This window comes from Sinocyclocheilus grahami, unplaced genomic scaffold, assembly GCF_001515645.1.
Source record: "Sinocyclocheilus grahami isolate Dianchi unplaced genomic scaffold, SAMN03320097.WGS_v1.1 scaffold262.1, whole genome shotgun sequence".
Taxonomy (NCBI): domain Eukaryota; kingdom Metazoa; phylum Chordata; class Actinopteri; order Cypriniformes; family Cyprinidae; genus Sinocyclocheilus; species Sinocyclocheilus grahami.
Window position 1 is genome coordinate 555,298 of NW_015505441.1, and position 14,530 is coordinate 569,827.

The 14,530-nt window shown below is 36.2% G+C and overlaps 1 protein-coding gene across 1 annotated transcript in view; it reads left to right on the top strand.

Moving 5' to 3' along the window:
• LOC107599213 (WD repeat and FYVE domain-containing protein 3-like) overlaps positions 1-14,307 on the top strand; it is a 34,565-nt gene extending 20,258 nt beyond the window's left edge. Inside the window, exons 27-37 of the mRNA XM_016290746.1 lie at positions 144-291; positions 5,128-5,282; positions 5,887-6,045; positions 6,220-6,399; positions 8,535-8,717; positions 8,814-8,904; positions 9,088-9,447; positions 10,792-10,903; positions 11,047-11,244; positions 11,744-13,801; positions 13,988-14,307. Coding sequence (XP_016146232.1) covers positions 144-291; positions 5,128-5,282; positions 5,887-6,045; positions 6,220-6,399; positions 8,535-8,717; positions 8,814-8,904; positions 9,088-9,447; positions 10,792-10,903; positions 11,047-11,244; positions 11,744-11,864 — 1,707 coding nt within the window. The 3' untranslated portion in view covers positions 11,865-13,801; positions 13,988-14,307. The remainder of the gene's footprint in view (positions 1-143; positions 292-5,127; positions 5,283-5,886; positions 6,046-6,219; positions 6,400-8,534; positions 8,718-8,813; positions 8,905-9,087; positions 9,448-10,791; positions 10,904-11,046; positions 11,245-11,743; positions 13,802-13,987) is intronic.
• Positions 14,308-14,530: the final 223 nt, after the last annotated feature.

The window sequence follows — 14,530 nt, forward strand, 5'->3', positions numbered from 1 at the left end:
TGGTTAAAAGTCATTGAAAGGAAATTTGGTTCTGAAAAAATTTCTAGCTTCATTTATTTGCAGATGCCTTTTGTTTTGTTATTTTGTATTTAATGCTATTTTGCTTAGTATCCAGTTTAACCTCTGTGTTTCTTCTCTTTTAGCTTTTTAAGAAGCCCCATCCTCCAAAGCGAGTGCGCAGTAAGTCAAACGGAGAGGTACCTGGTGTACCTGTTACACTCAACTCCAGCTTAGACAAAATCTTCTTCCATCATCTGGACAACTTGCGGCCCTCTCTCACACCTGTCAAAGGTAATGCAAATTCGATGGAGGGATACAGTGGCAGTACATGCTCTGTGATGATCACAGAGCTCAATCAAAGCCAGATCAACAATTTATTCATGTATGGTTTTATTTGTTAAAACTTGTTTGTTCAGGAATAGGGTTGGGTACAGCAACCCGGTACCAATATGGCACCGGTACCTATTTAACCAGAATGTACTAGAACCGAATCATAACGCAGATTTCGGTGCCTCATTTCGGTGCCATGCCTGAGTGATCGATTGAAATATTTGCCCTCTGGTTCTCCGAAACAGATATAAGAAGCATCATCACCGGCACCGCACGTGAAAAATAATTTCCCGACTGAGAAAATGAACTCAAGTCGGAAAGCTCTAATAATATAAATCCAACACATCTTTGTTGTGACGGGGCTGACGAGACGCGAGACGTGTGGATCCATCTGCAAGCTTTTATTAAAGAGACGTGGTAAACAGGCAGGGTCAAACAATGGCAAACAGGTATATGGCGGGCAAAACACAAAAAAATCTGATGTGGCTTATTGTCACAGAATGAGGCAGAAAATATGTTCCATAGGCTACTTTATAAAGAATACATCGATTAGCAATAGATTATAAATATACTTAATTATTATGAAAATACCAGAGATGGCTTGAAAAACATAGATAAACTATATTGACACAGTCTAGAGTTTATTGTCTTTGTTTTATCAGTCAAAACGTTTATAATGTTCTGTTTACTCAGTTACAGCTAAAATAGCCATGCCTTTATCCATATAAGGGATTTCCTGGAGGGTCATGAGTTCTGCTACTTCTGTGACTGGATGTGTCAGGGGTGGCGAACTCCGGTCCTGGAGAGCCCTGCAGAGTTCAGCTCCAACCCTAATTAAAACTCACCTGTCTGTAGCTTTCTAGTAATCCTTCAGACCTTGATTAGCTTGTTCAGGTGTGTTTGATTAGGATTGAAGCAAAACTCTGCAGGGCTGCTGCTCTCCAGGACCGATGGTCACCACCCCTGTGATATGTGGATTTTCTGTGCGAGGGCGCCCTCTGGCGTCCAGTATGAATGAATCAGACATCATGTGTTTATAGTGCTAATGGCCAATCCATCATTTTGGGGGGAATTTTATTTAATTTTATTTTTTTTATAAGTATCGGTTTAGGCACCGGAACCATTTTAAAAGTATTGATTTGGCACCGGTATCAAAAAAACCCCCAAATGATACCCAACCCTATTCAGGAATAATTTGTGTAAAATATTGCTAGCGTCTCTGGCCATACAGTGGAGCACATTTTAATGAGCTCTGTGTGTGTGTGTGTCATGTGTGTTTTACAGAGCTGAAGGAGCCAATGGGTCAGATAGTGTGCACTGACAAGGGCATTCTGGCTGTTGAGCAGAACAAGGTGTTGGTTCCTCCTGCCTGGAATAAAACCTTCGCCTGGGGCTATGCGGACCTCAGCTGCCGCCTCTCCAACTATGAGTCTGACAAGGTCATTCGCAACATACAAGTTCTTCTGTTTGCTCATGTTTTCAGCATCTGCTGTGAACGGCTGTCAGATCCTGAAATGCATTTGGGAAAAGAGCATCTGCAAAACTTTGCATATTTATAACTACTCAACAATTGAAAAGTTTGGGGTCTGTAATAGTTTATGATCTTTTTTGAAAGAATTCTCTAATATTCACCAAGGCTGCATTTATTTGATTGAGAATACAGTAAAATATTGTGAAATAGTATTAGATTTAAAAATAACTGTTTTCTATTTTAATACATTTTAAAGTGTAACTTGTGGCTGTGATGGCAAAGCTGAATTTTTAGCAGCCATTACTCCAGTCTACTGTGTCACAGTGGAAATCATTCATATCCTTCAGTAAACATTCTATGTTGATTTGGTGCTTAAGAAACATTTTTTATTATTGTCATAAATATGTTGAAAACAGGTGTTGTGGAAACCTTGAAATGTTTTTGAAATGTGATTTTCACCTTCCTTGTGAACTAATTAAGACAAAGTTTAAGCTTGTGTTTTTGGTTTATTCTGTGTATTTCGTTTTCCATATCAGTTGACCGATGGTTCATGTGTTGCGTTTGTCTCATAGGCGGTTGTAGTATATGAGTGCCTGTCTGAGTGGGGGCAGATCCTGTGTGCTATCTGTCCCAATCCCAAACTGGTCATTACTGGAGGATTAAGCACTGCTATCTGTGTATGGGAGACCGGGACTTCCAAAGAGAAAGCCAAGAGCCTCACACTCAAACAGGTTTGTTTTATATTTGTTTTAATGCGGCTTGTTTGATAGATTTTTTTTTTATATACTCAATTTGCTAAAGTTTTCCTTTAGACCTGTTTGCTACACCTACTTGCTCTTTATAAATGAGTGTTATTTAATTGTAATGTGTTATGCATTGATTAATATATATGTTCATGTCTCCAGGCTCTTCTGGGCCACACAGATGCAGTTACATATCTCACAGCGTCATCAGCTTACCACATCATCGTGAGTGGCTCTCGGGACCGTACGTGCATCATTTGGGACCTGAATAAGCTGTCTTTCGTCACCCAGCTGAGGGGCCATCGGGCTCCTGTCTCAGCGCTCTGCATCAATGAGCTTACTGTGAGTCAACAATAATGTAGACAGAATTAGCTGAGTGACAAGTGTTGTTTAAACTACATTCAATTTTCCTTTTAGCCATTTAATAAGCACTCTTGTATGCATTGTATGGTCTTTGCATTTGTATGCTTTATTAGGTAATAACATAATTTATTAATAAATTATCATTTTAATATTGAAAATGTAAAATATGTATACATATTAGGGATGTAACGATTCACTCAACTCACGATTCGATTCACAATTTTGATTTCACAATTCGATTCACAATAAAAAAAATTAAAAAAAGAGATTTAAGACAAATGATAAATTAAATGTGTCCTTTTAATATTGCTTGGACAAAATACTGTATGTTTCTTTGTGAAATTGAAATATAACACTATAATAATATACTAATATAGCACTTGTAAATGATTGCTCTTTTGTTGGTTTTGATTGCTTCTATTGTCCTCATTTGTTAGTCGCTTTGGATAAAAGCGTTTGCTAAATAACAAAATTGAAATATAATGTAACTGTAAATAACAAAACTAAATAGAATTTTTAAAACAAGCCCCAAATCAAATAAATAAGTAACACAAATAAAAGAACTCTCTTCATATAAACAAGCTAGGCTTTGTCTGTGCTCTTTCCATTTAAAATCAGAGGCAACCACTGCGTTTGAATCATGATCCAAACAAAGATGCTGCATACATGTTAGTTTTTAATCTAAATTACATTGTATAATTTCGAAATTTGAAGCAAAAACAGAATGGTTTGACTTCAGTTTTGTGAAACTATGCATTGGTGGTTACATGTGAGTTTCATCTGTTTTCAGGGAGGACATTTTGATCTAGCCGACCGAATGTTTCACAGTGTACGAGAGGGTTGGCTCTCTGCTTCCAAACACAACATGGCTGATGTGAAGGAACTCATTCCTGAATTTTTCTACCTTCCCGAGTTCCTACTTAATTCCAACAACTTCGATCTTGGTAAGGAAAAGCTTGACAGCTAGCCTCATCTGTACCCTAAATACAGTTTCTCTCTCTCTCTCTCTCTCTCTCTTTTTTTATTTTTATTTTTATTTTTTACATGAGTGTGTTATTTGATCAATCTTTTCTAAAGGGAGTAAACAGAATGGCACCAAGCTTGGAGATGTGATTCTGCCTCCGTGGGCAAAAGGAGACCCGAGAGAGTTCATCAGGGTTCACAGAGAGGTAATTGGCATCAAAATACATCATCTCCTGATGAAGCCAGAAGCTCTGTGTGTTATCGCTTCATTGTCGTAAATGTCAGAGAATAAGGCCACTTTCAGAAACAGGTTCATAACCTTTAGGGACTGTGTGTGTTTTTTTTCAGGCTTTGGAGTGTGACTATGTCAGCGCCCATCTGCATGAATGGATCGACCTAATATTTGGATACAAGCAGCAGGGTCCTCCAGCGGTGGAAGCAGTCAATGTCTTCCACCATCTCTTCTATGAGGGTCAGGTGGACATCTACAACATTAATGACCCACTTAAAGAAACAGCTACCATTGGATTCATCAACAACTTTGGTCAGATCCCAAAACAGGTTTGCAATTTCATTATTGAAAATGAACTACATCAGTGGTTACCTGTGCATACTTGAGAAGAACTGACTTCATATTTCTACTAAAAATCTCCTTGACACCAGCTTGTTAAAAGTCATTGAAAGGAAAGTCAGTTTTGAAAAAGCTCTAGCCTCATTTTTTTTTGCTGATGCCATTTGTTTTGTTGTTTGTATTTAATGTAATTAAATTGTGTTACCTAGGTGTCCAAATCCCTTTTGGGACCACTGTGCAGTACACTCTAGTGTGTGTTTTGCTCAGTATCCAGTTTAACCTCTTTGTTTCGTTTCTTTTAGCTGTTCAAGAAGCCCCATCCTCCAAAGCGGGTGCGCAGTAAGTCAAACGGAGAGGTACCTGGTGTACCTGTTACACTCAACTCCAGCTTAGACAAGTTCTTCTTCCATCACCTGGACAACTTGCGGCCCTCTCTCACCCCTGTCAAAGGTAATGCAGATTAGAGAGAGGTTTACAGTGGCATTCCTTTTTTGTTGGCTTCTACTAGTTCTGTCATATACATTTTTTTGTTTTAAAATACATAAATACTAACAATTCAATATCAACAATATATTTGTTAGAACTTGTTTGTTCAGGAATAATTTGTGTGAAATTTTAATAGCGGCTCTGGGCATACAGTGGAGAGCATTTTAACAAGCTCTGTGTGTGTCATTTGTGTTTTACAGAGCTGAAGGAGCCAGTGGGTCAGATAGTGTGCACTGACAAAGGCATTCTGGCTGTTGAGCAGAACAAGGTGTTGGTTCCTCCTGCCTGGAATAAAACCTTCGCCTGGGGCTATGCGGACCTCAGCTGCCGCCTCTCCAACTATGAGTCTGACAAGGTCATTCGCAACATACAAGTTCTTCTGTTTGCTCATGTTTTCAGCATCTGCTGTGAACGGCTGTCAGATCCTGAAATGCATTTGGGAAAAGAGCATCTGCAAAACTTTGCATATTTATAACTACTCAACAATTGAAAAGTTTGGGGTCTGTAATAGTTTATGATCTTTTTTGAAAGAATTCTCTAATATTCACCAAGGCTGCATTTATTTGATTGAGAATACAGTAAAATATTGTGAAATAGTATTAGATTTAAAAATAACTGTTTTCTATTTTAATACATTTTAAAGTGTAACTTGTGGCTGTGATGGCAAAGCTGAATTTTTAGCAGCCATTACTCCAGTCTACTGTGTCACAGTGGAAATCATTCATATCCTTCAGTAAACATTCTATGTTGATTTGGTGCTTAAGAAACATTTTTTATTATTGTCATAAATATGTTGAAAACAGGTGTTGTGGAAACCTTGAAATGTTTTTGAAATGTGATTTTCACCTTCCTTGTGAACTAATTAAGACAAAGTTTAAGCTTGTGTTTTTGGTTTATTCTGTGTATTTCGTTTTCCATATCAGTTGACCGATGGTTCATGTGTTGCGTTTGTCTCATAGGCGGTTGTAGTATATGAGTGCCTGTCTGAGTGGGGGCAGATCCTGTGTGCTATCTGTCCCAATCCCAAACTGGTCATTACTGGAGGATTAAGCACTGCTATCTGTGTATGGGAGACCGGGACTTCCAAAGAGAAAGCCAAGAGCCTCACACTCAAACAGGTTTGTTTTATATTTGTTTTAATGCGGCTTGTTTGATAGATTTTTTTTTTATATACTCAATTTGCTAAAGTTTTCCTTTAGACCTGTTTGCTACACCTACTTGCTCTTTATAAATGAGTGTTATTTAATTGTAATGTGTTATGCATTGATTAATATATATGTTCATGTCTCCAGGCTCTTCTGGGCCACACAGATGCAGTTACATATCTCACAGCGTCATCAGCTTACCACATCATCGTGAGTGGCTCTCGGGACCGTACGTGCATCATTTGGGACCTGAATAAGCTGTCTTTCGTCACCCAGCTGAGGGGCCATCGGGCTCCTGTCTCAGCGCTCTGCATCAATGAGCTTACTGTGAGTCAACAATAATGTAGACAGAATTAGCTGAGTGACAAGTGTTGTTTAAACTACATTCAATTTTCCTTTTAGCCATTTAATAAGCACTCTTGTATGCATTGTATGGTCTTTGCATTTGTATGCTTTATTAGGTAATAACATAATTTATTAATAAATTATCATTTTAATATTGAAAATGTAAAATATGTATACATATTAGGGATGTAACGATTCACTCAACTCACGATTCGATTCACAATTTTGATTTCACGATTCGATTCACAATTAAAAAAAAAAAAAGAGAGATTTAAGACCAATTATAAATTAAATGTGTCCTTTTATTATTGCTTGGACAAAATACTGTATGTTTCTTTGTGAAATTGAAATATAACACTATAATAATATACTAATATAGCACTTGTAAATGATTGCTCTTTTGTTGGTTTTGATTGCTTCTATTGTCCTCATTTGTTAGTCGCTTTGGATAAAAGCGTTTGCTAAATAACAAAATTGAAATATAATGTAACTGTAAATAACAAAACTAAATAGAATTTTTAAAACAAGCCCCAAATCAAATAAATAAGTAACACAAATAAAAGAACTCTCTTCATATAAACAAGCTAGGCTTTGTCTGTGCTCTTTCCATTTAAAATCAGAGGCAACCACTGCGTTTGAATCATGATCCAAACAAAGATGCTGCATACATGTTAGTTTTTAATCTAAATTACATTGTATAATTTCGAAATTTGAAGCAAAAACAGAATGGTTTGACTTCAGTTTTGTGATACTATGCGTAAAAAATATCTGCATGAAACAGAAACAGCAGACGAGCTGAACGAGACGCAGATTCACTCTCTGCCAGCAGGTGGCGCTTAGAGCATTTCCTTGGTTTCCGCTTTAAACAGGTTTCCACTGTAAACAAAGCAGCACTGCACTTATGAACATTAATATGCATTATACAGAGGCAAGAGGAAAAGAAAAAAATAAAAGACAGTAAGCTCCCCTCAGACATACATTCATATAAACTCCTACCCCTAACTGAATCGCGATTTGTTTAGCATCTCAACCGATTTGAATCGTCACATATTTCAATCGATTTTCAACCGGATCGCATGTGGAAAATTATGTGGAAATTTTGGGGCAATAAAAAATATAACTTTTATAATTTCATAAGAATATAAATTTTATATTCTTATGAAAATATATTATTATTAGTGCTGTCAAATGAGTAATTGCATCCAAAATAAAAGTTATTGCACATATTTCAATCGATTTTCAACCGGCTCGCGGTTAATCGTTACATCGCTAATACATATAAAAATAATATATTGTTATTGTTTTTATTACTATTATTATTTCTTTTATTACTCACAGATAACTATGTGGAAAATTTGGGGCAATAAAAAATATAACTTTTATAATTTCATAAGAATATAAATTTTATATTCTTATGAAAATATATTATTATTAGTGCTGTCAAATGAGTAATTGCATCCAAAATAAAAGTTATTGTTTACATAATATATGTATGTGTACTGTGTATATTTATTATGTATATAGAAATACACACACATACAGTATATATATTGAAAATATTTACATGTATATACATTTATATATTTATATTCTTATATATAAATATATTTAATATATAAACATAACATATTTTTCTTAAATATATACATGCATGTGTTTGGATTTATATATACATACTGTAATAAATAAACAAAGTATGCACACATATATTATGTAAACAAAAACTTTATTTTTACACACTTATTTTGGATGTGATTAATCACGATTAATCGTTTGACAGCACTAATTATTGTTATTATTTATTATTATAATGCAAAATTAAAATGTTTGCCAACTCATCAAACTTTTTTGGTATGAAGTTAATTTGATCTGTTCATCAAGCTCATCAAGCTCTTTGGAAACAGTAGTACACTTTACAGTTTAAAAATATGCTTGCCTTTAAAAAATTCCTGAAAAGGAATTAATTTCTACGTAAGTCAGACTATTACTACTTTGGAAAAGAAAGAGCCTCCTGATTGAAATTCTTGCCTTTTATGAATCCTCATAATAAATTGATTCCTCAGAATAAAACCGAAGTGTTCTATGAATTGGAAAAGACCCTGTTTGTCTGTGTGTAGGGTGATATAGTGTCCTGTGCTGGCACCTACATCCATGTGTGGAGCATCAATGGAAGTCCCATCGCCAGCGCCAACACTTTCACTGGCCGGAGCCAACAAATCCTCTGCTGCTGCATCTCAGAGATGAATGAGTGGGACACACAGAATGTTATCGTTACGGGACACTCCGACGGTGTTGTCAGGGTAATGGTCTTCTCCTTAATTTACTTTTTCTTTTCACTCTGTGTCTTTTAAAGTGTCAACAGATAACGGTTCTTGACAAATGGCTTTATCTTGTAGTTCTGGAGAATTGAGTTCCTCCAAGTCCCAGAAACCCCTGCTCCAGAGCCTGTAGAGCCCCCCGATGTGCCAGACTGCTGTGGAGAGATTGGTAAAACATCCCTCCATTGCACCTTTTTCATGACTTTTGGAAAGATGACATGAAAACATTAAATAAGCCAACTAATGAATAACATTTTGATCAATTTTAGCCTGCACTCTGCATTACCGCAATTTCTTCGGACTTTTAGATGATCTTTTCAGATGAAATAACCTCAAGTCCTTGTTCTTCCAGAGGGTCGTGATGCTCCAGAGGATGACAGCAGTGAGTCTGAAGGAGAGGAAACCAGCCTCAGTCAGGACCCTAAACCCCTAAACAGCCAGCCCAGCAGCACGGTCCACAGACCCAAACCTCGCACCGGAGCCTCCTGGTCGGTGGACAGCAGCTCTGACGACTCCCGCCGCTGGTCGGACACACTCAGTATTGATGAGAAGGATGGCTTTGTTTTTGTAAACTACTCAGAGGGCCAGATTAGAGCGGGAATTCCCTCACAGCCACATTTACAACCGCACTCAGCACCCTCGCATGGGCCAGTACCACAGCCTCTTCAGCCCAGTACTATGGAGGCTCGGTCATACAACAAGCTCAAACCAGGTGCAGTAGATTAAAACAAATCGTGACATTAATTTTATTTTATTTTAGTTGATTTACTGATTTAATTTAATTTTAAATGTTTTTTTAATTATTTTATTCTAATTTTAAACAATTTTTTAACAGCCTCATGGGCAGAACAAATAGTGCGTTTGCTCTTTGGGTGACCCGAGTTTGAGTCCTGGCTTAGGGACCTTTCCCAATTCTGTCCCCCTCTCTCTTCCACTTCAATTCCTGTCAGATTCTGTGCTGATCTGTCTCAGTAAAAGTAAAATTGCCAAAATAGTAGCGTGACATTAATTTTATTTTATTTTAGTTGATTTACTGATTTAATTTAATTTTAAATGTTTTTTTTAATTATTTTATTCTAATTTTAAACAATTTTTTAACAGCCTCATGGGCAGAACAAATAGTGCGTTTGCTCTTTGGGTGACCCGAGTTTGAGTCCTGGCTTAGGGACCTTTCCCAATTCTGTCCCCCTCTCTCTTCCACTTCAATTCCTGTCAGATTCTGTGCTGATCTGTCTCAGTAAAAGTAAAATTGCCAAAATAGATCTATAAAAAAACTAATTTCATTGCATTAATTGATTAAAATTGCAAAGATGATATAAAAGTATTAAGGTATTAAAAAAGCTAAATAATAAATAACATTTTGATCAATTTGATACAGTTACTAATTTAAATTGTCAATTAAATTGTATTAATTTAATTGATTTCCTTCTAATTTAATATATTTTCATTACAAGTTCTATCATCGGAATCACAGTTTACATGAAAAGTTAGGATGTAAACCAAAGTGAGAGCAGTAAATCCTTGATTTGAATTTGATCAAAATGTACCGTATTTCTAATTCACAGATTTCAGAAGTGTGTGCTTTTAAGTTTGGCATTTGCATTGTCGTTGCAAGTGCTGTTCCCTTGTGTTTTTGCTTTAATGTGAGCAACTGGCATGTTCTTCACCGTTAGCTTTGTCTCTTAAACAGGCTACAGATGGGAGAGACAGCTGGTGTTCCGGAGCAAACTCACCATGCACATAGTTACTAATTTAAATAGTCAATTAAATTGTATTAATTTAATTGATTTCCTTCTAATTTAATATATTTTCATTACAAATTCTATCATCGGAATCACAGTTTACATGAAAAGTTAGGATGTAAACCAAAGTGAGAGCAGTAAATCCTTGATTTGAATTTGATCAAAATGTACCGTATTTCTAATTCACAGATTTCAGAAGTGTGTGCTTTTAAGTTTTGCATTTGCATTGTCGTTGCAAGTGCTGTTCCCTTGTGTTTTTGCTTTAATGTGAGCAACTGGCATGTTCTTCACCGTTAGCTTTGTCTCTTAAACAGGCTACAGATGGGAGAGACAGCTGGTGTTCCGGAGCAAACTCACCATGCACACAGCGTTTGACCGCAAGGACAACGCTCATCCTGCGGAAATCACCTCGCTTGCCATTTCAAAGTAGGTGCTCTGTGTTTGTGGTGGAATGAGGATAAAAGAGAAGCTGGTTTCTAATGTGGTTTAACATTAATATGCCAGTGTTTGCTAAAAAAAAATCGTCTTTAAACAAGACTGTTGATAACCAGCTGTTCTTGTGTACTCAGAGACCACAGTAAGATCCTGGTAGGCGACAGCAGTGGCCGCGTGTTTAGCTGGTCTGTCAGTGATCAGCCCGGACGCTCTACCGCAGACCACTGGGTGAAGGACGAGCAGGTGGACAGCTGCTCTGGATGCACTGTGCGTTTCTCCCTCACTGAAAGGCGCCACCACTGCAGAAACTGTGGCCAGGTCTTCTGCCAGAAGTAAGACAGATTTGCAATAATATTTATAATATGGGAACTAAATACCTTTTAAGTGTTATTTGATTTTTATTTATTTTTTAATACCGATTGGAAAAGGTCTGCAACAATTTTTTTTGTTTGTTGTTTCTTTTCTTTCTTTCTTTTTTACTGTTTTGGTTTTTAGTTTTCTTTTGTTTTTATTGTTTTTGTTTTCTGTTTTTGTATGTTTTCTGTTTTTGTTTTTTATATGCTTGTTTTTTTTCTAAACCAACTGAGAAAAGACCACTGCAATTTTTTAGTTTTGTGGTTTTTGATGTTTTTTTGTTTGGTGTTTTAGTAATCTGTGTTGCAAAATCTTTAAATGACTTTGTTTGTGGTTTATTTTCAAAACTAATTGGATAAAGACCACTGCAACTTTTGTTGTTGTTGTTTTTTGCGTTTTATTGTGTTTTAGAAATTTAGAAAATTTGTTTTAGAATCTCTCGAAAGGGTTTTAAAATTTGTTGCTTGTTTCCCGCAGGTGTAGTCGCTTCCAGTCAGAGATCAAGCGGCTGAAAATCTCCTCTCCTGTGCGTGTCTGTCAGAACTGTTACTACAACCTGCAGCATGAGCGGGGCTCTGAAGAAAGCCCGAGAAACTAGTTCACCCTCACCCCACATCACATCACATGCCCAAAGCCCAAAATCCCAACCACCCTCAAAAAAACATTTCACTGCTCCCCGTGCAAGATCTCATTGGTCAAAATCTCCTAAATGGCATCACTAATGCTCATAATTTCATACACTGGAGAAGTGTGACCGTTCAAAAGAGACTTTTGTTAGTTTACTTTTCCATTCATGCATTTTCTTTTGCAGAATGCTCCGTCATCTCATTGGAATCATCCACAAAGTCGGCATTATGTTTAGATATTAGAAAAAGCAATGCGTATAAAACGCTTCCTGATGAAACGAGATGACACTTGTTTATATTGTAAATACTTACAATGGCATTTTTAACTAGAAACAGTGAAACAAAAAGTCATTATTAAGAGATAAAAGAAGAAATCAAAACGCATTGCTTGTAATATAGTATTACAGTATGTTAAAAATCACTCTTGGCTTTAAAAGAACAAAACTGCGAGTGTGTGTGTAGTCGATGTCACAAGTCACAGCCTCCCAGCGGGAATAATATTGGGGACTATGAATGTTGATAAATGTTTGTGGGTTGACATTGCAAATGACATGCAAATGCTTAATTATGTTTATTTTATATGTTCTGTTGTGTTGCCCACAGTATCAGTCAGTTGCCATAGACAACTTTTTCCATTTAAATTTTGTTGCCAACCTGCCTTGATATGCAACTATTATCTTATTTTAACAGTTGTGTAGGTCAATGAAAGTATGTAAATGTTGAACTTAGATTAAAGACCACTTTAAATTATTTTTTTTAAATGACAGGATTCATTCAAACTTTAAATGATTCCACCACACGTGTTATGCGACAGAAGACAGAAACGTTTCTGACCAATTGAAAGACTAATATCAAACATGCTTCTGAAGTGTCAGAGTTCCTGCTTATTTCATATCGTTTCACATCTGTACATTTTGCATTAGTGTGGGACTTCTCTGACTAATTCTTCATCTGTTATTAACTAATATGCATTAGACAACTTAAATGTTACTCTCTGGCACTAGCTTAAAAATTATGGTTTTGTTTTTAGTAAAAACGTGCATGTATTCTTATTCTTAAAAAATCACTATTTTAACCGTTTGCGATGTTGCACCAGTGTAAATGTCTGTAGATTAGGAAAGCAATAGTTACTGATGTTTTCACTCCACACACATTTCACGAAAGACTGTAGCTTGAATGTTATCATGTGTACAGAAAAAGGGATTTAACAATTTTAATGGACTGGAAGCCTAGTTTCTTCTTACCTTAGACAAAACTATGAAAGAGAAAGTTTTTTCTTCTTTTTCTTTTTGATACTGTGGGCAATACCCTATCAAAAGTGCTGCTTTGATTAATAGAGAGAATTTATTTTTCTTTCTTTAAATGGTCTGACACCTGCAACTTTAAAAAGATGAACCATTGCAGTTGTTTTATTCACTGTTGTATGATTTCCGTACAGCCTAATATGCACTCCTTATAGTTGAATTATTCTATATTAATGTACTGTAATTCAGCGTGCCATCATAACATCATAAAGCTGTTGGGGTTTTGCTGTCGACAAGCAGCTCAAAGATCAAATGGCTATATCAATCTGAAATAATTTTTGCACCTTGACATGTAGAAAAGACAAAGAAATGGAGTAATCGCTGTTTTGTCAGATGCATTTTTATGGTGTGGGGTATTATTTTGAAAGGGTGCATTTCTTTACAGTAAGATGAACTGTACAAAGTATTTATGCAATTATTTTGTTTTCTTTTTTATGATTTTCCAGCTAGGTTGGTTACTTGTTGCATGTCTAACACAGCTGACTTTCTGTGTCAGTGTATTGTACATGTTTTGGCATTATGTTTTATTTGTTTTCTCTTTCTTTGGCTCATTTTTATGGCATTATCTAACGAGTCGATCCTGAGGGTTTTGTGTACAGCTTTAGGTGGATATGTTTTTTATGATTTTCCAGCAAGGTTGGTTACTAGTTGCATGTCTAACACAGCTGACTTTCTGTGTCAGTGTATTGTACATGTTTTGGCATTATGTTTTATTTGTTTTCTCTTTCTTTGGCTCATTTTTATGGCATTATCTAACGAGTCGATCCTGAGGGTTTTGTGTACAGCTTTAGGTGGATATACAGAGTGTCCCACGACTCTTTGGTTGACTTTTTGTACTCTAATGTATGGATGTTGAGGACTGATCCCGGAACTGATGAATTACACATGGATTGTCCCTGTTTGGTGGTCTTGTGATAGACTGCATAACTACAGTATCTAGTGTGCAAAACTGTGGTAGCTGAATGTTCATTGTATATTTGTGTTGAAAAACAATTACATGAACCCCTCCCCCATAAATAACCCCTATACTGTACCTGTTATTATGACGCAATAGATATGGTACTCATACCTTTTAATTTAGTTTCAATTAAATACTTGCTGTTTACCACCACCATTGTCCTCAGACAAGTTCTTTCCATCATTTATTGCAATGTAGTGCAAAAATATATAATCTAGAAGTCTAGGAACTTGGCTTTTGAAATTGACTGAATTGCATCAAAGCCGTTAAATGCATTGTGTTTAATCAATGCTTTAAAACAGACAGCATTAATTGTGCTGGAAACTAACATGTTTGTCCTGATCACTTAAGAACAGCTACAACAAAGCCCAGTATT